General features: G+C 41.7%; 1 protein-coding gene across 2 annotated transcripts in view; it reads left to right on the top strand.

Moving 5' to 3' along the window:
- The window catches only part of OVCH1 (ovochymase 1), a 1,177,845-nt gene that overhangs the window by 219,488 nt on the left and 932,913 nt on the right, over positions 1-25,444 (top strand). For both annotated transcript variants that reach the window (XM_069228188.1, XM_069228187.1), the window contains exons 7-8: positions 2,209-2,357; positions 18,778-18,985. In XM_069228188.1, coding sequence (XP_069084289.1) covers positions 2,209-2,357; positions 18,778-18,985 — 357 coding nt within the window. The remainder of the gene's footprint in view (positions 1-2,208; positions 2,358-18,777; positions 18,986-25,444) is intronic.

Below are 25,444 nucleotides of genomic sequence, written 5' to 3'. Positions count from 1 at the left end.
CAAATCTCAAAGTCGAAGTTTTCTTTCACTCTGCAACATTCATACCGACTTGTTGATCACGCCCGATCAACCTATTAAACCGACCAGATCACAACATCAAACAAGTGTCACATACACTTTTCAACATACTCCGGAGTCTCTTGACCTCGCAGGGCCCGTCTCAACATCAACAACCACGTGGACAATTTTTCTGCTCAAAGCGCCACACACATGTGAAGTTCGACGACTTCCCTACTCTCACACCTTTGGAGTAACACTCCTCTAATATCTTTTAACCCCCCTTAAAATCCTCACAAACTTCTCAATTAATCTGCAGCGATAAGCTGTGCAAGCGCGAAACCCTAACTTCACTCATACCGTCACTAGAAACGCTGAGACCGTTCTCATACCTGCATGTTCCTCATTCGCAAGCTCCGAGATCCCGGGAAATTCATCGGGGACTTAGGGCATCATCATCTCTCCAACTTGTTTTATCAAAGAAAATTCTAACCTGACTCTGTCTATTGTTCGGATGGGGTCCCAAAGGGCTAAACCATCAATCTCTGCTACCATCTACTGATAACGCGTCCAGCCCTTATAAATTACCTGTACCTGGACACGTTGGAGGTCGGTGAAATCTTTTAACCGAGTCGGGCTCTCCTCATCCTCAATAGTCGAGTCACTCAAATCAATAATCAATAACTGTTGTAATCGATAATCAATACTCAATTTATAGATCAATATAACACATCAGAAATCAATAACAGTTGATATTTCTGCGCACCATGACCTTTCAGTCATGAATAACCACGCCAGTTTATTAAAAGTTAGTGAATTTATTTCCCTATATTAACAAAGCTAGCACAATATATATGTGTCTCAAAACCAATTGATATATGTATATGAACATTACTAGCTGTCCATAACGGCGGAAGAAACGCAATCTACGTAAAATCTGAATAATGATACACTCTGTTATAGCAATGCAAATCACCAATGTGACTAACTGTATTTGACTAATTCCATACATTCGGTCAGCATAACAAGATTTCAATTCTTCATGGTACATTGAATGAATACCTCGACTAACCTCTAATTAGCATTGGCATGTGGGACGTCATGCAAAACAAATTTAGTCAACACAAATTTGGAAAAGTTCTAGCTAGGATCCTATCAAAATAGCAGTTGGTACCTAAAAGGAAAAAAAACACAATGCATAATACATTTATCCTTTCATATTTACCAAATACAATCAGCATTCAAGAAAAGTCTTCGTCCTTCAGGTACCGGTTGATCAGCATGGGGCAAATTTCAAAGGGGCAAAGTTAAGGGCAAGCTTCCTTGCAACGGCAAGGAGAATAGGGCAAAGTTACTGCATGGGCAAGACGGGGCAAATCTAAGTTAAAGTCTCTAGGGTGAGAATTCTTAAAGTCTCTTTCTCTCAGATAGAGAAAAGGGCATCAGGGTGTCGTCCAAAATGGAGTCTGGCCTCAAGCTTCAAACTGGCATCGAGGAAAATGGCTGACTTCTCTTTGTCCGGTGGGTTTAAGTAAGAAACATTCCAAATTCTGTAGGGTCTTCCATTGGAGGGTTCATAGGTTGGCTTCAAATTGTCCAATCAAAATTGTCTTTTACTAGCGCCCATTTATGCATACACTGTCCTTGGCGCCTTGGAACACAAATTGTATCATGGTTTGCCAATTATTTTACTATCTGTACCTTCATTGTCCGCACCTGCAGAGACTGACCTTGTATCAAAGGGGATGTAACCGGCCTAGCACGAAACCTTGGAGATAAGTGTACCAGCCAGTTTCTACTGGAAAAATACAATTTCAAGCAAGAATATATTTCATTAATTCAAGGAAAAAAAAATCACGCAGTTAGAATTTGAAACCAAGCAACTAGGCCAAAGCCTGTACTAAATTTAAGCTAAGCAAAACAGTTTTCAAACAAGAAATCATGGCATACATTTGCGATTATGACGGATTAATACATTTTTAATACTTCATGATTAATAAAGCTCGTTTATAATGATGGCGAACTGCCCCGAGGGCACAATTTCCCTCGTACATTATTTCTTTTACTTAAAATCACACTTCAATATATATGTCGGTTACACAGTGTACATGAATATATGTCGAACCCTCTTTTTTTCTGCGTCATCACTAGTTTGAGGTATTCCTGGCCGGCTTTGTAATGGATCTGTATTTTTTTTTTTTCTTCATGCAGGAGGCTCTGTAGCTGCGAAGCAAAAGGTTGTGAAACTCCCGATTATTAGCCACGAAGTCTGCAGCTATGCTCTCTCCTCTCAGGGTTATAATATTGACCGTTCCTTCTTATGCGCTGGTTATCCATCAGGTGGACAGGATGCATGTCAGGTAATTCACTTTTGGACTATGCTTATTTTTCTTGTGAGGTATATTTTTGGGTTTGTAGTAGTTTAATCTAACAATGCAGCACTCTCAAATCCTGCAACTCTTGTTTAAACTCAGTTTAGTTTCCCTGATGCCGTTCATTTCCAGGACCTAAATGTTTAGTATACATTGTACACCACCCTAACAGACTATTGATGCTGCAGCATTTAGGAAGCTCCCAGTGGAATGACAGACATCAGCAGCCATGCATACCTTTCCAAGACCCAGAGACCCCTTCAACAAATGGGAGATGGGATTTTTGTGTGTCTTCTGATTTCAGAAAAGTGAATTGGTATGAGAAAAGAACACTGGATGCTTAAACAATTTTAGTGGAGTAGGTAATATGCATGCTGACATACCTCATGACTCCGCAGAGGTGAAGAAGTTCAGGTTTATTGACGTTCAGTCCTCTTGTTTATGCTGTTGTGGGTTGTACAGCCTTATGTTACTTTCATTCCCCTCACTGATTGAGCCTGACTTCCGTTGATATTCTGGATCTCAAACTTGCTGTATATCTAGTTATTTTGCAACGTAAAACACATGTTCATGGTAAAGGCATTGCATGGTAACGGATGTGTGGTAAATGCATTAATTTGTAATGCCCACGTTGTAAAAGCTGTGTCCTTGTTACTTTAACGTTTTTTTTTTTCTTTCAGTGAATTTCTCTTTTTTTTTTTTTTTTTTTTTTTTAAAGTAAAGCAATTTTATTACCATACATAAAGTCAACCCCCGCAGGTGCTCAGGGCCTGTGCCTGGCCCAATGGCAAACTCCCACAAGCAGCCAAGACCCACACTGCCCATTGCCTTTGACTGCACAGCAGGGAATTTGTAACAGGGCCTCATCTGTGTCCACTTAATGTGTGTATTAGGAAAACACATGCTTCTAATGCATCATGTGTGTAGAGGTATTGAACACATTATAAATGTTATTTTGTTTAGGAGTAACTGTGTGCAGGTCACAGTTGACGACTTGTGCCCAATATGTGCGACAAGTGTTTTTTGGTTGTGCAGCAAGTTTCCAAAAAGCTAAAGAGACTATGTAGTAGATACTTAGTATTGTGAGAGTCCAGAGTGTTTAGACAATCGTCTCAGTATGGTAATTTCTTCATAAGATAGACTTGGTGACCAGGTGGTAACCTATATACATGTGCTCGGTTATCTATAGAAGATGGGCCACCTGTAAAGTTTTCACCACTGTATGAAGGCTGCAGGTAGTGTGACCTTTAGCACATTCAGACCTTAGCTATTTTAAGTGAATAGTCTTTGTACACGTTTTGCATAGTGAACACTGTTCTTAGCATATACCTTTTAAATACTCGGGTGTATTTGTCATGTGTTTCACTGTCTGCAAACAGTTTTGTAAAGGGTAAACGCTCACTTTTCTACTCTTATCCACTTCAGTTCTCACTGTAGGTTTAGTGTCTATGGAGGGTTTAATACAGGTAAAGGCTGTTCATAGCAGGACATTAGTTAAGCAACATTAATTGAGCACCTTGAGGAATTTGGTTTTCTCTGAATAGTTGTAAAGATTAAACACTGTGCAGTAGGGGTTATCTGTCTACATGTGGTTGAATGTTAATATGAACTCTGCTACCCACAAAGTATGTTACATGGTCAGTGTTGTAATATCACAAGCATCCTACACTTAAGGGGTTGTATATGTTATGGCATTAATGATGCTTTATAATATTCTGAGCTATTTGGTACTTAATTTCAAACCTCTAGTACTATACTCCTATATAGAGTAATGTGTTCAAAACTAACTTGAATTATGTCATGAGTGATGTTATAGATGTCATGAGTGATATATGTGATAAGCAGTGTATTGCAGGGGCGCACGTTATAGTTAACAATTTATACATCTAGAACATATTTTGACCCACGTTTTCCGTCTGAACAATTTTTCATGCCATTTTGCCGAATTAAAAAAATAAAGGAAGAGCTCCAAGTTGGGAATAGTTCTGGGGATACAGTTGGGCTCTCCAAAGAGGCAGCAGATCCCAAATTGCCTGGCCCTCACAGATCACTTGCTACATAAACTTCCTGTTCCGAACACCACAATGGATCTGTGAATCCTTTTTTAAGATGTGATTGCAGAGTAGATCACCATTAGTGGTTAATGAGGGTATAGGTTTACTATAAGGTACAAAGTACACTGTAATGGTATATTCTTTTATTGGTTCACAAGTGTCAAGTGTGTAGAGCAGTGTCCGTTGTAAGACAGTATTGTAGTCTGTGATGTGTGCGAGTGAATGTGTGAAGGTGCTTGTGTAGTTAAGTGTCTTAGTATGGAATGGTCTATCTCTGCATGTAGGACTTTGTGAGCATCGGTGTGTAGTAATTGCTATGTAGCTATGTGTATAAAGAAATTTCAGTGGAAGTATATTGCTCTGTGTAAGTGTGTGTGTCTAAGTCTTTGTATTCATAGGTGTATGTGTTTGTATCAAAGTGTCTATTACTATAAGGGTCTGCGTGAATGTATGTGACTCTGTATGCTAACGTGTGTCATTGTGTGTGGTAGACACGCTGTGTGGCTGAGTTTCAGTATGAATGTGCACAACCATCTGGACGGTTGTGTGTGTAAGTTACTGTCTGCGTGGCATTGCTACTATGTGCCTATAGCTACACTTGTGTGTGAATGTCTGGGTTGTGTGTTGTGGGGGAAAGGTTATATATATATATTGGTGTCTAAGGTTCTGTGGCGATGTGTGTTTGACTATTGGCAATGGTCCTCTCTGCAGGTTCAGCTGCCAAACATTTTGCCTTCCTCCTTCCCTTTTTGCTAAATTTGTTTTTGTTAGCCTTCAGGCTCTGTACACTATTGTAATGGTTAGCAGTGGTAAAGTGCTTGTGCTGTCTACCTAATACCTGGATTGTTTGGCATATACCCAATCGGCATAAATCATTTACTAGGCCCTTAGTGAAGTGCACCACATGTGCCAGAGACCTGTCAAATGCTTCCAGTGGGCCTGCAGCACTGATTGTTCCACCCACTTAAGTAGCACTTGAAAACATGTTCCAGGTCTGCCATTGCAGCCTGAATGCAGTTATTACACTTACATGTCAACTTGGCATTTAAAACAACTTGCCATCCCTGGCAACCTCTCACCACCCTAGTAGGACAATGCCACTCCTGTAGGGTGATACAGGAAGGAAATTATACAAAGTTATACTGGACAATGACTGGATCCAGAAACACTAAATACCTTATGGTGCCCAGGGTTCTTGCCTTTATTTAATTGGGATCATAGGTATCTCTAAAACAGTGTAGGGATGGTTAAAGAGTGACTTAAACCATCACCTAGGCTAACATGCTTATGCCCCTACGGCAGCCTAACTGGTCTTGGGCATTTGTCAGGGCTCTGGCTCCCTAATGGATTGGCCAAATTACCTACACAATCAATACACAAAGTACCCAAGTGAATACTACCAGGAACTGAAATACATTTGACCTAAAATTAAGCACCACAGAACAAATACAAATTAATAAAAATTCTATTCAGAAATAACTGATTCAAAGCACTCCCAAACAGTATGCAAAGGCAACTATCTATTGGGTGAAACATGTGATCCTGCAAATCATGCCACTCTGCACATGAGAAGTGGCATAGTTACACACACACAAAATTAATTCCCATGCAAGGAACCATGTGAAGTATATGGTCTGTTCCTTACCCCCTTAATAAAGGCAAATCGCTCCCTGGTGTGGGAGGGGAACGATGTCCTCTGGAATTACTCTGTGTAATAAGAATAATTAAAAAGGAATGTGACGAATTATTTATTGGGGCATACCCAACACATCCTTTACTTTTCACCTGTAGATATAATGAAAGAGTGAGTTAAATATAATTCACAAAAAGAGAAGGGACATCCCTCCCGTAGGGCTGTCAATATCTTAGACAAAACCAGCTATTACTGTGAATACAATCCCCGTAGGCTGTTATGATAATCCATCACCAGACCTATGTAGTAGATTCCCCGTAGATGGTGGGGGAGCACTTGGGAAGTAACAATACTATATCCAAATTTGTCGCCAAACTGAGAAAATAGGTCAAATGGGCCTGCTAATATAGTATTGTAAATCATTAGTGGAAGTGAAGAGCCCAAAAGTTAAATGCAAACAAAATATATACGGGTCAAACAAGTCTGCAGACTGTAGATACACAGAGGCCTGAAGAGCATGTTGCAAGGAACAAATATGGTCAGTACCAGCCATCGGTGCCAGAAGTGCTGCCTCAGAAGAGAAGCCATAGGATGCCAGAAACCCTGAAGCAGAAACCTCCATCAGTATTTGCAAAAGTGGCTCAATGTGCGTCTTGCAGAAAAGGAAGCAAAATAGAACAGCGCTGTTGGTGCACCCGTAAAAGATGCTCAAGCAGATTCATATCTGTATACTGTGATAATTGTGTGACAAGGCATAAGTTTAGTGCACACTCAAAAGAGCACCATGGGCAGCGAAATGCAGGCAGTACACTCTAAAGACTAGATGACCTGGAAGGACAAAGACCAGTTTTCATTTAGTTCCAGCAAAATACTGTACCATGTGTTAATGACACAGGACGTGTGCGATTCCATCACCCTTTGGGATTGTTGTGGAACACCCATTGCGCAGCAACAAAGAATCAAAATAGTAATCAGCAGGAGTAACACAAGTGGAATGCCTCCAAAAACACTTGAAAACAAGGAATCTAAAAAAGACAAAATCACTAAGTACAGTCTGCAACATCAAAACAAATACAGGACCAAACACTTGGAAAAAAAAATGCCACTCCCATGGTTTTGGAAATAATAAATATGGTGTACAAGCTCACTGAAATGTTGAGGCAAGTTACTGTGCAAAAACAATTGCACTTCTGAGGAAGATCAAGCAACTTGGAGATCAAACGTTTCTCTGGTATGTTAATGGCACATTTTTTTAAACAAGTCTTTCAGTCAGCCTAACTCACCAAAGGTAATTTTAGAAATTGGGACTGTTGGCCACAAGGTGACTTCCCTGGTTGTTTGTGTATGAGGTAATAAAATAATCTTACAGCAAGTTGTTACAGCCTCGGAAACAGTAACTACAGAGGGGACACCAGACTTCATTCCGGAGCAACCTTTATCTGTTAAAATCAAGTAGCTTACATTAGACAAAGAGAAACTGACTTTAGCAAGGCTAGCCAAAAAGCGTTCTCTTTATGGACTAAGGAACATTCCAAAGAAAATCCACATTGTTTCCACAAATACAAAATCTGTCCCTATGCATAAATCTGTAAAGGGCAAAAAACAAGTTTGCTATAAACCATTGCCTCATATCTGCCTACTGAAAAATGCTTCAGATAGAATGTGGAATGAAACTTATAAATTGGTAAGTAAATGAAACCATGAATTAGCCAAAACAGTAGACTGAGCGGCTGCTGCAGTTATAAGCGCTCTGTCGAGCATACCGTAGGTCATGCCTGTTTTCGCCATGGCCTGTTGCATGCATGACCGATTATAAAGCATAAACAGTTGTGTTCAGATAGTTCCATGGCGTACAACTCTGTTGCAAATTCTTTCTCAACTAACTGACCATGTTGAAGCATAGACATCATTTTGTATGATATCAAATGCAGATTAAACAATATTCCGTTAATAAAAGAGTTGACGATGTAGGAATACCATTATTGACCGCAGCCAAAGCTTTTTCCAAATTGTCTTTACTAATTTGTCATAACCTTTCAGCAGCTTCCTGTTGAACTTTTCTAAATTTCATTGTAAGTTGCATATATGAAACATTTAGAATGGGGAGATCTGGGATCCTAAAAAATCTTATAAACACTCCATCCAATGGAGAATTGTTCTTTACAAACGGACAAGGTGTAATGTTCTAACCGTTGCTGGCATAACTTTTCTATGCCATGGGTCAGTGGGTCCCAATCTGTGCACCATCAAAATTAGCCAGGGGAGCCACCCACTAAGCTCAGTTTGGGAGCCATGAATTTCTGGTCCGGTAAATGCTTCTGCTTTTTATTATATACTGTATTTCCAGTCGAGAGCCTACAGGTAGCCTGTCATTAAATCCTTGGTGTGCACTGCCGGCTAGTGATTGCTTTCCAAATACATGTACTCTAGCCTCTGTTTCGTCCATAAGCGAAGTTGCATTCAAGTTTTCACATTCTGCTGAGTTTTTGGAGTGCCAACTTAAAAAAATAAAAAAAATAAACAAAAAAAAAAAAATCTGAACTCTTATTATTTTTTTGTCGTTTTTCCAAAAATATAATTTCTGAACTCCACAGATTTTACAGTTTCATGTATAGGCTGAAAATCAGTGCAGTGAGGACATCGATTTCTTTCAAAAATAACACAACTCAAAATAATTCAGTGACTCCAAGGAGTCAGGAAAGACCAGGCAGACTGTGGAAAAATAATGCACAGACGACTAGTTCCAACCAAACCGATCCGTCTCCTCCTCCTCCAAAGAGGTCTTGGCCACGGCCGCATCTATCAAAAGTAAGTTATCACACCACCCTGGCTTCAAGCCAAGGAGAATGTATGATTGTCACCATTTTTCAACTGAGTTAAATTCCAGACTATCCAAAACGAGTCTAAAAAAAACTTCAACCATTTTGTCCCTCAGTGTTCAACTGTCTCTCTGCAAGACTTCAGCCCCCTCTCCAGCATCTGTTTTAGTAACAGCCATCAAATCCTTATAATGTTTTTAAAACTCCCCCAAAAATACAAACGAGTTTAAAAAAAATAAAAAAGTGTGTGTGTATATATATATATATATATATATATATATATATATATATAAAAAATAAAGTCGGCATTCCTAAAACTCAGCACAATGTGAAAAGTTGAATGCAATTGAAAAAGAAATTCTGGGGTAAACAGAGGCTAGAGTAGACTGTTATTTGGAAAGCAACCACTAGCTGGCTGTGCACGTTAAGAATTTAATGACAGATAACCTGTAAACTCTTGACTGGAAATACAATTTTTATTATAAAATGCATAAACATTTACTGGACCAGGAATTCGTGGTTCCCCAACTGTGAACCTAGGGTGAAGCATCCCTGGTTAGTTTTGATGGTGCAGTGAGGTTCCAGGGCACACAGATTGGGAGCCACTGATCTAGGGGGAATTCAGGTTGGGGTGATGTGTGGCTCTCACCAGGTTATGTTACCCAGAATCCCTTGCAAACCTCACAATTTGTCTAAAACTCATTTTCCTCATTTCTGTGATGCCAAGTTTTGGAATCTGTGTAGTGCCACAAATGTCCTTCCACTCAGCATTCCCCCTTTTCTCCCAACAAAAATGGTACTTCACTTGTGTGGGTAGGCCTAGTGCCCCAACAGGAAATGCCCCAAAATGCAACATTGACACTTCACATATTTCCACTTCAAAACTGGTTTGTTTTTTTGCAGTGTGCTTAGATGTAGATTTTCAGGGCATTGTGGGTATTAAAACCTGGGTGTCTAGATTTCAAACATATCTAGAATTGTTAGATTTTCCCTAGACCAGAATCAAGCACGTTACTAAGTCTTACTTCTGTGATGTCCCAAACACTCAAATTGTGAAAAAAACAACCTTTGGGTTTTGTTCAAAAGACCCCTCACACATCAACCTTGTTGGTGGCATGCTTCATCATTGGGGGTCCCACCCGATACACCTAGCGTGTCAGGGGTGTTCTTTGATGCCTGATTACAGAAGAGCTGTTTTTTTTTTTTGTTTTTTTTTTCAGTGAGTTGAGTTCCCAACTGAGAGAACTGCAATAAATCTGTCTTGTGGCTACCCACCATTATTTTTACACAAACATACTGGCTAGATTTGGCACGAGGGTGCTTCAATATATAAAATGTTATTTACCAGAGATTTCACAAAAATGAAATGCACTGTACTTTCATCATGGATGGTAGTCAGCATGTAGACATTCCTCCCTTCAACAAATTTCACAACTAGCAGCTAACCATCACTACATAAGGCAGTGCACTCACATTTTTTTATTTTTATGAACAATCTCCTTCAAATGACATTTACGGTTAGAGCAGACTGCCACAAGCAACAGTGTCCACTCCGAACAATTCCCTGAACAATTGCATACCAGTGTAGAGGCTTTCTAGGTACAAATGGCAACCTTTGTTAAAAAGTAATCTACCAAGTTCCTGCACAATTTTCTCACTGACTCCAAAAGTGGGTGGACAACAGGGTTGGGGGGTGGGGGGAATCTATAGTGGAAATACCTACCAGTGAAGACCTGGAAATTATAGGCCTATCCTGTACTACTGACAGCATATACATCTTAATTCCATAAAGTGCCCCTTTGTTAGGAATGTACTGCCTAAAAACCAAACTGCCCTTGAACAGGACCCAAAGACTCTGCCAGAGCTACTTCTGCCCCTGGAACATAGGTTTCTAAAAATAGATCTACAAAGTGATCAAGGACAGGCCAAATCTTGAAGACTGTCACAATTAGGGTGATTTTGTGGCAAGGCTAAAGCATTGTCAACAAAATGCATCATTGGCAGTAGAAGCAAATACTGATCACAACTCATGACTGCAGGAAAAATGGCCGTTGCCATCAAGGACTGGTAGACCAATGTGAAGACAGCGACAGCTTCCTTATCGAGCCCCTTAAAGTTAAACCGAAGAACTTCTTCACTTGGCACTGTTGTTCCTCAAACTGTTCAGAATGCATACTAGCCTACTCAACAATCTCAGCCAAAAGTACATTGTCCATAAACAACTGAAAGAAATTTCTAGGCAAAAGGTTTTCAGTATTCACTGTACACCATGCAGCACCAGCAAAGGCCGGGGGTAACCCAGAGTTCAGCTATTCCAATGGGAAGCCGTTTCACTTCAGGTTGCAATCCAGATGCCTCTTGCTGCACTTCAGTGTCCTCTTCTAAAACACTTTATCCACACTGAGAGGTACTTCAGAGGATTCCTCTTGGACAGAAAACTCACTGCCAGAATCTTGCATTTCCTCCTCTGCCTCTGATGCAGAGTCAGTCTCATAATCATGGTCAGAAGAAGATTCAAAAAGCATACCAACAACCTGCTGAGTGATCATCTTGCTGCTAGCTATAATCCTTAATAATAAAAGTAACTTGACAAATGTCAACAACCAGAACTGTGTAGAATAAAGCCATACTTTATTACCTATCACAAAAACCTATATATCAAAAATGATACCCCTCGCTTGCCAAAGACAGCTAGACTCAGCACCTACTCAGCACAGATGCCACACACACCAAACATAGCCCACTAAAAAGGAAAAAACAAAATAAAATTGTGCATAAGACGACAGTACACAGTGCACAAGTCCAAGGAGAATTCACACACAATAACGCATAAGCTAAGTAGACTGCTACTACACCATTTACGAAAACGTCATTCATGCAGGGAAATGATACTCATTGAAGTAAACAGTACAAAAAGTTTTCTTACCAAACACAAGCCACTACGCAAACTGCAGTTTAACCACTACCTAAACCACCAGCAGGAATCACAGCAAAGGAATAAAAACCTTTGCACTAGAAAAAAAAGGAGAAATAAACATTACGATCACAAATGCAAGTAATGCACCAATCCACACACACCAAGCTGTGGGGGGGGGGGGGGGTGGTGTCAGATGGGCCTAAAAATAAGACCAAAATATTCCCCCATTAAAGGAGTGTGACCCTTGCCCAAGGAGCATCTCCCTGAAACTGCAAAAAATTACAATCCCTGGTGTCTAGTGGCTGATGCCTCTTTTAAATAAAAAACAAAACAAAAAAAAAAGAGGCTGATCTACCCCAGGGGAAACAGAAATGGCAAACTTGTGCCCCCTTGCCCAATGGGCTGCTCCCCAAAATCGCCAAAATGGAAATTCCCTGGTGTCTAGTGGTTTCTGCCCCCCTTGGGAGCAGATGGGCCTCAAAAAAGATCGATCCTCCCGTAAGGGGAGCAGAGATGTCCACAATAAAAGGGACAGCTCCCCATAATAGCCAACATTTTAAATTTACTGGTGTCTAGTGATTTCTGCCCCCCTTGGTGGCAGATCACCTAAATAAATGGCCGATCTGCCCCACAATGGGCGGCAGAAATGGGCAAAATATGTGCGTGCTAAAAGGGAGCAACCCTTGCCCAAGAGGCTGCTCCCCAAGTGTCAAAAACACACAACACAAACATCCCTGGTGCCCTAGTGTGTATTCCTGCTGCACGATCACAACGCCATGCGTGATCATGCAGCAGGAATACATTTCAAAGACACCAACGGAAAGGAATAACTTTCCTTGCCCACCGATGCCTCTTTGAAACCCCTTCCCAGGAGGAAAAACGTACTCCCTTTCCTGACCAATGCTGGAAGCAAATGGCTTACAGCGCCGCCTGCCTGCTCTGATGTGCACATTATCAGATTGCTCTGGGTGGGGGAGGTAGGGTGCTCAGGTTTGTTATTCCTGGTGGTGGGGCATAGGGGCGTGGCCAACAGCACTTCTTCTGTGTGGATGCTAGGGCGGCTAGGAGCCCCCAAATGCCTTCCATGGTGTCAGGCGGCTCACAGCTGTCCACATGCAAGGGTTTAAAAAGATAATTTGTTGAGAGATCAGACAAGCCTTTAATAAAGCATCAATGCCCTGAAGCTGTTAGTGTTGTGTAGCCCAAATTGATTTTAAATCAATATTGTATTTACGTTAATCATAACCCTTTAGAGTCATTTGTGAAATAAAGCATTCCGAATAAATCCGTTTCCTCTGTCAGCATATTTTTCTTGGGTGGGGAAGGTGCAGGCCTATAGTAAAGCAAAACTGGGTCTATAGGGACATGACCAGAGAAATTTGCGAATTTCTTCAAATGTTTTGGAACTACCCACAGGTGGGGTCGGTGTTCCCACTATGTAGAATTAAAAACCGCGCATGATAACATTTCACCATAATTTGCAGAATTCAAATACAAATCCTCATTTTTAAAAACTGTATATCATTCTAATACAGATAGCATATTAGAAACACTCACAACATCCCATTCTTTTGTTTTGAATCTGTTTTTATTGATTTGAATTTGACTTTTATGGTTGACTATACAGTGTGTACTTAATGGCACATGCTGGTTAATAACCTCTTCAAGATACATATTGTAATGATCAACACTGCATCACGCCATGTATAAGATGCATTGTTTCACCATTGATTAGAGCAGTGTTTTACATATACAGTTTCATACAGTGCCTCTTTATCAATCAACTGTCATCAATGAACAGGTCAATCATTCATATTATAATATAATGAAAACAGACAAAATTCAACTAGCCAGTTCTGATGCACTATAGACTTGAAGGTATGTGACTAAACTAACCGTTGGATAAGACTTTCTGAGTCATCTGTGGGATGAACAGTGGGAGGCCCTAGCCATCTAATTCCATTAATTCAGTACGTTGACTGGCATGAAGAGTGGGGCGGTGTGAATTCATATTATCGAATACCACATTTGTCACCTTTCCGTTTGGTTATGTGGGCATGGGTGAGAGCTCCCTTAGCTCTGATGTCATTTATCGAGGCATCGGATCCTCCCGCAGTACTGTCTGAGGTGTATACAGTTCTGCTAGTATTCTCACTGGGTTGCCATAGGGTATTTGTGGAGGCCCAGCGCATCCTCTGTGGAGCACTATGCTCTCTGCCTGTGCCCATACCGTCCTATACTGGGACCAGGCCTCATTAAACGGCGCCTCAAGTCTCTTCCACCTTCGGGTGATTAATCATTTGGCTAGTATGAATCCTAGGTGTAGAAACCATTGAGGTGACACAACTGTTTGGTTCTATGGTAGTCCCAATCTACATGTTTCCCATGTGCTTGTGATTTGAGCAGCTCGCACAAAGCAGTATCCGGTCCACCACCGCCCTCCAATAGCCCTGCAGGGTGGGGCAGGACCATATGTGGAAAATGTCTGCATCCAGCAACTGACATCGGCGACCATCTTCATCTGTTCTGTGAAAGAAGCCATTAATTTGCTGTGGTGACAGATGAGCTTGAAGAATAATATACTGTTGGTTGAGGCATTACGCAACACTTGCAGTGGGCTCTCCAATACATGAGACCATTGGTTATCAGCTTATGGTGTACCTTTATTGGTCTTCCTGTGTTCCCATACCCGCGTGAGTGGAGGAGAGGTATCTCAGATTCCACCAGCCAATGCACCAGATGTGATCCCGCACCAAGCACATGCAAATATTGTAGTGTCAGAGGTGTGGCCGGTTCATGTGTTATGTGCACCTGAGTCTGTTGCAGAGCTCCATTGAGAGAGCGATGCAAGAGGACGCCTCCCGGAGGTATATTAGTATTTTTCCATAGTGTCAAATGTAAGGAGAACATGGCTATCGTATAGATCCCCAAGTGTATGGATCCCAGCTGAATTCCAAGAGGTTAGTTCTGCTTTGGTGTGCTCTGCATGGTGATCCCACCAGTGCCATTGCTGGTGCATAAGGGATTGCTTCTCTAGTAAGAAAGACTCCGGTGATAAGTGATACGCCATCCACAGCAGTGGGGCCTAGGGTAAAGAGTAATTTGTACATGGGTGGAATAAGTGGAGTAAATCAGGAAGTGTCCATGCCAGGGCTAGGTTGGCCGTGTCATCAGTCTCTGGCCAGTGAGCCAATGCGACACCCATTGTAGTTGGACAGCATGGTAGTATAGTTCCAAGTTAGGCAGCGCCAACCCACCCTGCTCACAGTGGCTCTGTAAACCTTAGTGAGTGCTATCTGGCAACAAGAGCCATACATAGGGATTCCCGAATTATGCATTCTATTGAATGAAAGTATGACACCGGGATATATATTGGGAGATTTGCTAAATAATATAATACGTTGGGAAATTTGACGATTTTTCAGTGCAACCCTGCCTGTCATGTAGAGCAGGAGGGTTTTTCAGAAGGTCATCTGTGCCTTTAAAGAGGTCACTGCCTACCTTACGTTGTCCCCAACAATTGCTCATCTGTGCAGTATATCTGGATCCCCAGATAACGAATTCTTCAGTTGCCATCCCAGCGGTGACGCAGTTCAAGAAGGGGCAGGGACTGGCATGGTAGATGAAAAGGGAAGTATACAGGATTTAGTACAATTGTCCGAGTCCTGATAGCTCCTGGAAGGTGCCTCCTAATATAGGAGTAGGTGGGGCACGAACTGTAAGGCATATGCCTTATAATATTCTGAGGGTAGCCCATCTGGGCCAGGAATTTTGTTATTAGACAGGGCTTTAATGGCGTTCTAAATTTCAGACAACAAAATGGGTTCATTTAAATAAATTTTCTGTTCCAATGTCGCCTGAGGTAATTGGAGACCCAACGAGAATGAGTCCCTATTTTTCATAGGGAGAGTGCCGGTAGTACAGTATAATGCATTAAAATGATGGGTCATCCTAGTGTGAATTTTGCGTTGTGTATAGTAATGGGTCCATGGAACTACGTAATACAACAGTGGGGCAGTGAGGCCTATCTTGTTTTATTATCCATGCCAGAAGTGAACCAATCCTATCTGCCATAACATGAATTCTACCTGCGTGTGCTGCATAGTTTAAGCAACGTAATTTTTCTAAGACAAATGTTCCTTCTGTGCCACAATAACTGGTGATTGGGTCTCATTGTTATGGATTTCCTCATTTTCTAAGCGTATCGGTCTCTGCTCCAACAGTCCCCTCCCCATCTAACTTCCTGTGCATGATCCAGGTTAGTCTCATAGAATGCCCAAGCAGGGTCACCTTAAAGACATCCAACTCTATGGCACTTGCAGAACCCTTGTTTCTGTCAAAATAGTCCATTATCTGACTGAGTCTCGAAACGACTGATCTTCTAGAGCCGCTGGTTGTAGGTGCCATGTAGTTACCGGTGCAGGTTCTCTGTCCCAATCTAACTGGAGGTATTTGGGGTTATGGTCAGAATGTGTTTGGGCCATGTAGTCTACATGTTGTACTTGTGTGAGGTTAGAATTGCAGAACAACCTATCTATTCGTACATACAATACAAGTGGAGCTGAACAAAGAGTAGACCCTGGTGAAATAATTGCGACATGCGATATATCCAGGAGATCTGTTGTGTAGCTATTTAGTCAGATTATGTGCATTGGAGGTTGCTGCTATGTGGGGAAGTGGTGGGAAGGAGTGATCAAGTGTTACAACTAAAACTCAGAAGTTTCCTCCCAGTAACAAGGCCATGCCCCCCCCCCCCCCCCCCCACCCCAAGATAATGTCTCTGATAAGTGTCATAAGAAAGAGGTCAGGTCAGTGTTAGGTGCCTAGATACTGCTGATGATATCTTCCGTCCAGTCGGCCTTTCACTAATACGTATATGCCATCTGGGTCTATTACCTCTTCCTCAGTTGCAAATGGATCCCTGCTTGGATCCAAATGAGAGCTCCCCGAGCATAGGAGGAATAATTAGTGGAGTATATCTGACCAAGCCACCGGTGTAGTCTGTCAACCTCTGGGATGTCAAGTGGAACTCCTGCGATAGCGACATAAGGATTGCATGCTTTCGAAGATAGAAGTAGATGGCGTATCGTCTATTGAGCATATGGATGCCCCGCACGTTCCAGGTCAGTATTTTAGTGGGAGCCATATAAGATTTTTAACTCTACAATCGTGAACCTGGACCTCCCCCTTACTGGCATCATAAACAGGAGTACTAGAGTATCAGTCATCTTAATCAGACTATAGCAAGTAATGCTGGTGCATTCACAAATCAACTGGCAAGAACAGTGGATGCTTAAAGCACACCATGCAATAAACAACAGGTTAAATACCATAAAACCACTACACACTAACCAGTGGCTGCCCAAACATACAACAAAGTTTACTTTGAGGGGGTGGGGGGGCTAATGGTGTTGCAGCGGAGGACCAGTACAGACCGGTCTTGTATGGCAGGAAAGGGTAGGAGAGAAAGAACTAAACTGATTATCGGAGGCTCATTATGGGCGATTTCTCTGTAGGCAGCACCTTAGCCTACTATTGCTTACAATCCCTGTGGACCTAATCCACGGTTCTAGATTATAGAATCCGGATGACATCCGGTGGGTGCAGGGAGTCAGTCACACAATCCCATTTATCAGAAATTGAACCTGGGGTGATCTCGTCCACAGCTAGGAATTTGCAAAGTCTCGTTAGGTCTAAAAATGTCCTCGGAGGTAATTATCCCAAACAATACCATCGTGGGTAGGAAATGCAGTAATGTTCAAAGGACAAATATTTTCAGACTTTATGGATCGAAAAATGGGGCGTAAGCACCTCAGCTACCAGTTTTGGAGAAGAGCAATCTGGAAGATTGTGTTCATTCAACAGCAGGAAGAAAACTAACACATCCAATCCAGATTAGGAAAAAAAATAACAATCCAGATAGGACCATGGAGGAATCGGATTAGTCTGTTGCAACCAAAAAAAAGCACACATGCACCATACAAGGAGGTATGCGAAGAACTTGAGGAAAAATCACCAGTGTTGGCAAAATAACCAAAAGCAGTCTGAGTAAAAACAGGGACCTCATTCGGCAAATGAGAGCAGGCAGGCACTTCCAAATGTAATATACAATTTCATCGTTAGGAGCAGCAGTAGAAAACTAAACATGCATCAGACTTATCCTGTTTTTGCATTAGCATCTGCCACAAATAGATACTCTGCATTGGAAGGTCCCCAGGTGGGGGAGTAAAAATTATAGGACTACTTAGTCTATGTAGAAGGGGTCTCTTGCAGGTTAGGGAGAGGAGGCAGGGAACTACCCACATACTCTTGTGACCTATTGTGTAGAACTGACCACATGGCTTAACTTGATCAAATCAATGCAAACTTGTTTCTGTTTATTATAGGTTGAGTACCTTGAACAGCAAGGACAGGCACTGGTGCACAGAAGAACAGGCCAAACTCTCTTGTCTGCTTTCCTCTCCAGGATTAGATCTTAAGCTATAGTAATACAGCCAGAAGTCTATGGTTGCTTCTTCACCTGTCAGTATCAAGCTTTCATCTCAGACGTCTTGTAATTCCTGCAAGGCAGCAAACCATTATTGTCAAAGGACACCTCTGTCGCCACTGTCCCAGGGTTATCAAGATCTGGAACATAGACTTGCACTTCAGAAGGACCTCGTAGAGTCCAAACACTCTAAGATTATCTGGAAAGATTGTTTAAAGCTTTCTAGACTATATAGGTGATGAATCCAACTGTTGCCATTCTTTAATAATGAAGCATCACTTGTTTGTCTTGTGTGAACTTTTCATCCTCAATGTATTTAGAGAGTATTGACTTCATGTAACTGTACCACTGTGCTGCTATGGGTGGCTGTGCCAATTACAGAACTGAACAGGATTTCGCCAATGTTGCATGCATTCGAGAAAGGAGATGAATTTTTCTTCTGGGTCTCTAGTAGTTTGTTGCTAAAATGTTTAACCTTTCTTAATCCTGTATTTTCAGGGGGATTCCGGAGGACCTCTGGCATGCCAGCTACCTAGTGGATGCTGGGTCCTGGTTGGTGTAGTATCTTTTGGCATTGGCTGTGCTCGTGCGTGGGATAATGAAACTCTTATTACAAGAGAGGGCAGCCCTGGCTTGTTTACCAGAGTTTCATCAAAGATGGACTTCTTGACAAAGGGAACCGGTAGTGCCAGAGGAGCAAACACAGGTAAAGCACCAGGCCACAGACAAAAGACAAAATGGATGTAACTATGCAACTGGCAGAAAGCTTGTGTTTGCTCTAAAAGTACATTTATAATACATTTTGAGCATCTTTTTGAGGTGTTAAATGTCCCAAAAAGTATTTTTTGGTGTATGCTCGCAGTTGGAAACTGTTATTTGCAAAGTTGTTTAATGCTTTTGTCACTTTACATGTCATGAGGAATGTAATATGTGAAGTCCTAAGCGCTGTGTGGCAGGGACACAGGTTATATATAGTCAGCTCAGTAACTAAAACTGGTGCATTCCAAAGTTTTTTTTTTTTTTATATAGATTAGCTTTTACCTTATTTTAACACCCACAAAAGTCACTTAAACCTTTTTTTCCGTGTATTTGTACATAAATTATACTTGCCATCATCTTACCTGTGAAGATAAGTACTCCTGATGTAATGATACTAGATATAAAGCCATATCGAGTGACCACATTTAACCAAGTATCAGACTCCCAAGGAAGATGTCTAAGAAACAATCGACTGAAACACTGGTAGTTTTTCTTTAACAGGTTTAGCACTGTGCTGCAGAATACCAGTGCTGCCAAGTGGCTACATGTCCTATTACGCACTTTAAGCCAATCCCGATATTCTAGTGAGCAGCATCAGACATGAGGGAGCTAGTACTTTTAATGCCAAAAGTAGAAACAAAACAAGGTCCCAGAATGCGATTTGCTTCCTGCTTCAAAGCAGGATTTGAGTGCCTGCGTGATTTTATGGTCTTGGGTTGAAACCTGTGCTGTGGAGATGTGCTTGCTTGTTTAGAAAAATTGGGACTCTGGTATGCTCATAACGCATATGAAACTCAATGTATTTACTGAACACCAGCCACAGTGGCGTATGTATAGATAGCTGTGAGCTTTAACACAGGTGAGACGTGTGCCTGAAGCTTGTAAACCACTGTTTCTAAAGCAAAAGAGAAATAGACTGTCCATGTTTAGGAAATCTGCCTTTTCTGTGAGGCTACCCTGTATTTTTTGCCTTTTGCTGGACCATATATATTGCTGGATTTTGAACTTCATGGACTTTAAACCCACTATCTAGCCGAAAAGTGCATGTGCTCCTGCTTTAAACATGGTTGAATTGGCATATCCCCAATTGGCATGCTTAACTTGTATATACGGCCCTAGTATATGGTATAAAAATGTACCTGTAAGTTAAGGTAGTAGTGGACTGCATCACTTACTGTGCCAACCATGTACAGCCAATACAGTTTGTAGCCCCTGTAGATAGTGTTGAGTGTCTGGATCACTTTTTCTACAGAGCACCACTTACGTTCCAATGTGTCTTAAAAACGAATTTGTCTAATCACGCTCAGTCTTCTCAGGAAATTAGGGCCTTCACAAACCATGCAGTGCCTATCCTATCTTATGCGGGCTCACAACTTTAGCATACGGCACCCTTTAATTTTGGTTCACGGAGCACAACTTTTTCTAACCATCACTTAGATAATGGCACTAGATGACGGAATTCAGTGCATGGGTGCTCACTAATTCACTCCTGCAGATATCGATTTATCTACATATAAATATGTCTGACACCTTGATAAGTGTCTCTCGTTTGTTGTCTTCAAAGTATTGGTACATGCTCTTGCCTGTAGTGGCCAGAAGAATAAGGCCGAAATGCCTCAACCCTCTACATCAGGCATTCGCCTTACAAGATCTTCAAATTAAAATATAAACAATTTCCACTATAGAACAGTACTTGAAGTTCAGAGACATTTATGAATCATCTTCTCTAGGAGCAGGTCCTCCACCTTGTTCCTCATCCTAGGTTTTCTACCTGGGAGTGGCACTCACATTCCCAACAACTGGATCAGTCAGTCTACTCCAATACATTGTACATTCAACAAGGATTGTGCCTGATATAAATGCATATGTTTGTTTATTTTTGTTAAGATTAAGTTGATAAATGTTTCATCTAAATATTCCCTATGGTACTTGGTTTGCTCTGCGCAGTTGCAAGGTCCTGGGTTACATGTAACACAACACATGGTAAAATATCTAAATTATTTCTAATCTTATATTTCAATAACAATGAGTTGCTGTGAGACTACATTGTTGAATTTATCCTGCTAGAGTTTCCTTTTTTTATATATTGTTCAAATTTGAGGGAGACAATATCTTTAATGGCAAAAGTAAAAAATAAAAACTACACTTCCCAGAATGCTATTTACTGCTGGCTTCAAATCAGAATTTGAGTGGCAGCATGCTTTTTGGTCTTCAGTTGAAAGCTGTGCTGAAATGTGCTTCCTTACAAAACACGGAGACTCTGGTATGATCTTCATGAAACATATGAACTTCTATTTATTTACTTAACACCAGCCACCGTGGCTTATGTATAGCTATATTTATAACCTTATCATATGCGACGCATGATGTGTGCATAAAGTTTGTGAAATGCTGTTTTTGAAGCAACAGAGAAATGGATTGGCCGTATAGGAAGTCTGCCTTTTTTGTGAGGTCGCCCTCTATTTACCACCTTTTGGTGGACCTTATTTTGTTTTCTGGATTTTGAACTTTGTGCCCTTTACCCCCACTAACCAGAAGTAAAGTGCATGTGCTCCTACTTTAAACATGGTCAAACTGGCGTATTCCTAACTGGTAAAATATTTAGTTTTAAAAGCATTTGGCAGTGTTTAACAATCACAATGCATTTGAAATCAAAAAATCTATATGGAATTTCAAAATGTGCTCATTGTGAATACTAGTGAAAACAGGAATCATTTGCTTTGTAATTGTTACAACATGAATGGTTAGACTTCCTATTGGTCCAAATGAATGTACATAGTCTTGGAGAACATTTCACTGGTCAGTTTGGTTTATACCAGTCTAGCACCTCTGCTCCCAGCCAAGGCTCTAGATGCTGTTCCAATATCCAAAAGCGGAGCCTTCCATACCAGGTTCTTTATTCTAAAAGAAAACCTTTGCATATCTAAGAATGCTGTCCTTAAGCACGTAAAATTATCCTTTTTACCCCCTCCAAAGAAGAAAAAGAAATAAAAACCCCAACAAAATTACTGTACCATATGCAACACTCAAACATAGCAGCAAATAAAACCCACAGCAAAGTGTGAGAATCTAAAGAAGCTAAATTTAGCAGAATCTAATCTATACCCTCCAGGTGCATGTGTCCCCTCACCCTAAAATATGCAAACTGCCTTCCTCATTACATTCTATCCTCTTTAGTCAAACATGTTGTCAGAACCCCTTTTGGAAGGTGGTGTGGTAAGCAGAAGTTATCCGGCCCAATTGTGTTAGCTAAGGCTTTTCCCCACAATGCCCTAGGGCCCAGTGTACTATAGATTCTGAGCAACTGGGCCAAGTACCCCTCAGCTCTTGACTCCTCAGTAATAGCAGATTTGAGCAGTCCAAGGCTTCCTTAGGAGGTTGGGGGATACAGGGGAGTGAACACCGACTCAGAACTCAAGCATGCGACAGTTGAATACTTTTTTTTTTCCTGCACACAATGACACTCTATGCATCAACCCTTTTCTCACACTTCACAAAGGGAGTCCACTCGACAGTTCTCCCCACTGGATGTTGCTCAATCTAGTGTTGTTGTCTTCGTCACAAGGCATACTCGTCTTGTCAAGCAGGTAGGAGCTGGTTCTCCAGGCCCCAGGTTAGATGGTTGTGAATTTCCTTGGCGATGGCTCCTTACCCAGCGGGGGGAGACTAGCAGGCCTTGCATAGCGTCCCTTCCTTGCATTGCCTGTTTGGCTGCTTGGCATAAGACAGTTTTTTTGGGGAATCTCAGTCATCTTCGTATAGTCTATTTCCAGACTCCAAATATTGTTTAGAGTCTAAATCGTTCAAAGTTATGTTGGGGGTCTGCTTCTTTAGAAAGTGCCCACTCCTCTGCTCTTCTGCTCAAAAGCAGTGTCACAGCAGGAACAATTCCAAAGTGGATAGCCCTGCGACTAAGGCCATGGGACTAACTACTGTTGACACTAGTGATCATTAAAGGGTTAGCCCAGAGTCCCAGCTCTAGCCTTTTATTTTTAGCCCCATTTCCTTCTTGAGATGTACCCAGGCCCCTTTGTTACCGCTCACTGAATCAAGGAGCACCCTTTGAGTACAGAGGAAGCTTGACCCTTCCCTCTCCAGTGTGTCCCACCCAGCTTACTAGAATGCAGCAATACACAAATGTGTCTTGGTGGAATTTCCCTGCCTCCTCCATGTTTCATCATGCAGCCTTGGGTCTCCCAAAATAGAAATCTGGGCCCTTCATGTATTGTACTATCCACAGGCACACATACATCCTGTACGGGTATACAACCTACACACACTGGGCAGCAGACTCCTTCATGTACTGTACCACTCATAGGCGCACACACACCCACCACATACACTCTCCATGTATGCACTGCTCAGTACTTCATTATTCTTGTATTGTACCCTTCTCGGGCACACTTACTCCCTGTGCAGATACACCACTCCTATGCTACGCAGCACTACACAAAAAACAGGTGCAGGGCAAGTGTCCGTTTAGTACACAGAAGCGGAACTTTAAATATGAGTTGGCTTGTAGGCCACACTCCATTGACACAGGTTAACAAGCATTGCCACATTAAATGGTCTCTCCATTGGAAACTATTGGCTTTGCCAATCGTTTTTAGCTGTCTGGTACTGCATCCCCTCAGTGCCGAAAAAAGAGAAAGGAGTGTAGTGAGAATGGCAAGGTTAATATGAACTTATAAAGAGGAGGCAGACAAGAAGGAAGAGTGAGAGGACCGTAGGCAAAAAAGTTTGATTGTTTCTGTAGAACACATTTGACAAGTCCTGGTTTTAGAGTGCTGTATGAAACTTTAATATAAGACACTCATAGAAAGCAGGTGGTGATTTAAATACAGAACATTGCAAGGCATTGCACAATAACAGGAGTACATGAGAGAATTTAACTGAGACCGATGTACATCTTGAGCAGCCAAGGAGCAATCATGGAGTAGGACATATCAAAGATTTAATAGCTTGGGTACAAAAGACAGTGAAACAATTTCTGAGCACCACACGTGTGCCTAGAGAAGAACAGAAAGCACTGAGTGGAACAGTGTTAGTGCTGTAAAAGCATTTACAACAGGAGTAAACTGAACAAATCGGTCCAGGAAGGCGTCAGTGAGAAGTAACCAAGTGCACACATTTGGTAGACCAGAAGGGCTCCTGATGGCAGGTAACTAGGGAATGCTGAACTAAGTAGAGTATTATTTCATGAACTGAGTGTCAACAGTAAAACAAGAGCTCACGTAAGACCAGCTGTGTAGATCTACTACAGTCACCAGAAGGGGTTCCTGAATCAGTGTGCTTTTGAAGATACTTGAAGCTCAGAAATGAAGCTTTGGAAGAGCTGTCTGTTAAAGGTCTGTGCAATGTTCACTTAGTGAGGTACGGGTATTATTCATTTATTTTTACAACTGGGTTTTGAGAACCTTCAGGCTTGGAATACTTGTGAAAATGGTAACGGAGTGTAGACATGTAATCAGATTTCCCTTTTAGTTTTAGTCACAACGCAAATTTGTTGCTATATTGAGGCATTGAAAAGGGAAACGGTTGGCACTGTATAAAATGCATACATAACACATTCGCCCTTTGCATTATGCAGGTTTACATCGGTGCTCAGAGGGGATTCCACAGCACATTTACAGACTCTGATGCAGGACCGAAGGCTTCGGATTATGCTTTCTTTCCTGAAAACCACATCAGCCAATCAAAACTCTTAAACATTAAAACTACACTTCCCAGAAAACGTAGTAGTCCATACACTGACCAATCCCTTCAGCCCAACTGCATATATGTCCTTGTAAACACAGTCCTTCCTCTTTCTTTGCTGCTCGCAGCCAGAGTTAAGTACACTTCTTACATGATATTGTATTCTGAATTATTGTACCTATTGTGTTATTTGAGTAACGTGGAGTGTGAGCAGGGTTTGCAGAAACCCTCACAGAGGTTTCTCCACCTCTGCAGGTGAGGCACGAAACTAGTCATCCATGACCGGCCCCGTGCTCTGCTACCTGTCTGCGCTTTGGCGCCTTAGTGATTGAATGCCCGACAGGGCACATAAGCAGTGAAGGATTCGGGGCCTGTGAATTTATCATATCGGAGTTCTACAATGCTGAGAGACAAAGCGTAGTACTTCCTCCTTTTTTTTTTTTTTTTTTAGCATCGCATGCAGACCGATTCTGTCGGATTGACCCGCAGGTAGTGCAGAAAGAGTGCGCTGAGGTTACCTCCTCGTCGGCATCCCCTCAGAACGCCCAGCAGGGTACAAAAACATTGAGGCTCTAGCCTAGGGGATTAGCAGGTGCTCCCTCCACCCTCACTGTGAGATCTGGCAGACATGTTCTCTGAGTGCAATACATATATTGATTTAAAGATCTAGACCTACTGGGCTTCCCCACATGAACACCTTCATTCCTCT

This window comes from Pleurodeles waltl, chromosome 4_1 (genome assembly GCF_031143425.1).
Source record: "Pleurodeles waltl isolate 20211129_DDA chromosome 4_1, aPleWal1.hap1.20221129, whole genome shotgun sequence".
NCBI classification, from domain to species: domain Eukaryota; kingdom Metazoa; phylum Chordata; class Amphibia; order Caudata; family Salamandridae; genus Pleurodeles; species Pleurodeles waltl.
The sequence above is the reverse complement of the archived record's forward strand: the minus strand, read 5'-3'. Positions and strand labels throughout refer to the sequence as shown.